Source organism: Hesperophylax consimilis, chromosome 5 (assembly GCF_061612785.1).
Source record: "Hesperophylax consimilis isolate HC1 chromosome 5, BYU_Hcon_1.0, whole genome shotgun sequence".
Taxonomy (NCBI): Eukaryota; Metazoa; Arthropoda; class Insecta; order Trichoptera; family Limnephilidae; genus Hesperophylax; species Hesperophylax consimilis.
Genome location: NC_142840.1, coordinates 15,704,030 through 15,706,379, shown reverse-complemented (window position 1 = coordinate 15,706,379; position 2,350 = coordinate 15,704,030). Strand labels below are relative to the sequence as shown.

The 2,350-nt window shown below is 29.9% G+C and overlaps 1 protein-coding gene across 1 annotated transcript; it reads right to left on the bottom strand.

Moving 5' to 3' along the window:
• Window positions 1-353: 353 nt before the first annotated feature.
• Window positions 354-1,469, bottom strand: LOC149423572 (uncharacterized). The gene has a single exon (XM_089632019.1). It carries the CDS (start codon window positions 1,467-1,469, stop codon window positions 354-356), a length of 1,116 nt encoding a protein of 371 aa, XP_089488145.1.
• Window positions 1,470-2,350: the final 881 nt, after the last annotated feature.

Genomic DNA, 2,350 nt, shown 5'->3' with positions numbered 1-2,350 from the left:
TTGTGTTGGAGCTTTCTGACTGATTTCTAAGTTTTCATCTTGAATTAAGCTAAATTTTTGTATGCAATCAAGTCCAATTAAAAAATCGTAATCAAAATTTTCTTTGTCTATTACAAAGACATCCATATTTTTTTCAATGTTAAAAATAGTTACATCCAGTGATATCATACCAATTGCCTTTTTAACGCCATTAATTGTTTTTAAGTTAGTATTGTTCGAATAACCTGTTTTTTCATTGTTTATCTTCAATAACCTTGAGTTTATCAATGACACATTAGAGCCCGAGTCATAGATTCAAAATACTTCAACATTTTTATTTAACACTAACTTTACTTTAATTAATGACGGCACTATTAGTTTTTTTGGTTCTCACATTGCAGTTCGCATTCTAATTCTGAATTATTAATGTGCTTTATTTTCCTCTTATCATTTTCATTATTATTATTCTTTGTTCTGAACCAACATAAATCTTCTGAGTGATAGCGCACACCTTTATTTAATTTTTCACAAATGCTACATTTTTCTTTCAACGGCTTAGTATCATCTTTCTTTCTCATATACTTTTTCTTCGAAACTAAATGTTCTAATTTGCCAAGTTCATTAAACAAGTCTTTTTTTTCTATAATCTCATCCTTGTTGATTCTATCTGTTATATAATCTGGTAAACCGGCAGCAATTATATCGGTTAAAGTCCCCTGATCAATTGTTTTTCTTACTTCAAGTAAAAGTCTTTCTTTTTTAACCGCATATTCTAATAATGATCCTGATTGATACTTGAAAGATAAAGCATACCTGCTAGCAGTCCAACCTTTATCACCATAGGTTTGCAGAAAGTTTGATTTCCAATCTAACCACTCTGATTGTAAACTAAGCTTTATCATCATGGACGAATACCAATCTGTACATGATTTGTCCAAAAATAATCTAAAGATTTCAATTTTTTCTTCGTCCTTAGTAATGTCAAACCTTGCACATTCTGTTTCAAATACTTCCATCCAGTGACATGCACTTATATTTTTTCCATTAAATTTTTCAAGTACAAACCTGTCAGCTAACTTTTTCATGCTTTGTTTTTCGTTTTTCTGCTGATTTTCAACTAATTTTTCCAAAATTTTCACCATAGGGTCTTCTGAACTCCTGTTATTGGCAATAGACACTTGTTCTTTGGTAATTTCCTCTAGAAATTGGTCCTGAAAAATCATTTTTTTATCCTCATCCACATATGTTTGTGAAATATCTTCTGTCATTTTTATCCATACACTTCTGGTTTGGTGTCTTTTTTTTAATGTATTTTTTACTGTAGCATAAGTCTTAGAGGTGTAGATAGGTTTGTGGAGTGATGCTGCTTGACATTCTTCAGGAATCAGGAAAACTTTGTCATCTTGTGTAACAATTGAGGATATGGCAATAAAATTAGACTTTCCGTCTGTTGTTGGTTTTGATTGAAATGAAAACTTCAACTTTTCCATATTGTGACAAGAAATGTCGTTTTATAATGATATTTTCCTTGTGATTTGAATGACAGTCAATTAAAACACAATTGAGTTTCTCTGTAATGAAAGTAGAGGTTTATTTTGTTAATCTCACAAGAGTTACATACAGAAAAGCATTCAGTAACAAAACATTACCTGTAATGAAAGAAACGACATTTAATGTTATTAATTTTATGTCAATTCCTTAATCACAATCCCGATAGGAATTACAAATTATTTCCATCAATCTGTCATGTCACAACCCATAGATTATTTTTACTATGTCTTAAACCATAGATTACGAAATATTGATTCGACTGTGTAGGTACTGTGGCGCACATCCAGCCAGTGACAGTCCACGACACACACAGCCAAAATGACGAGACAAGCTCGGCATTAAAGAAAATTATATTTTTCTTTACATATATAATATGATATACAATATATTGTAATTGAACATGAACATCCTGTTGACAAACTGCTTAGTTGCGGTTTAGTGGGATTGTACTTTGAAGAACAATAAAAAAAATTAAATAAATTATAGGAATACCATTTTTATATAAATAAAGCGTATAATTTTTTTTTTTTTAATTTGTGAGCAATGAGAGTTAAAATGAGGAGACCAAATGCATGGATTATATTCTAATCGATTTTTAACCAGAAAAATAAATATTTGACCTCTTCCAACACCTTGAAATACACAAAAAAGAAATAATATAACAAAAAGAAAAATCACAATGAGCTGCTTTCTAGTAATTAGTCAATGAGTGCTTTAACATTAAACAACAATTACGCTTATTTAGTTTAAGATGGATTAAAATATGTACATATGTATAACAAAGGTTATTGTACACGTCCACATTATTCGCGCATTCAAA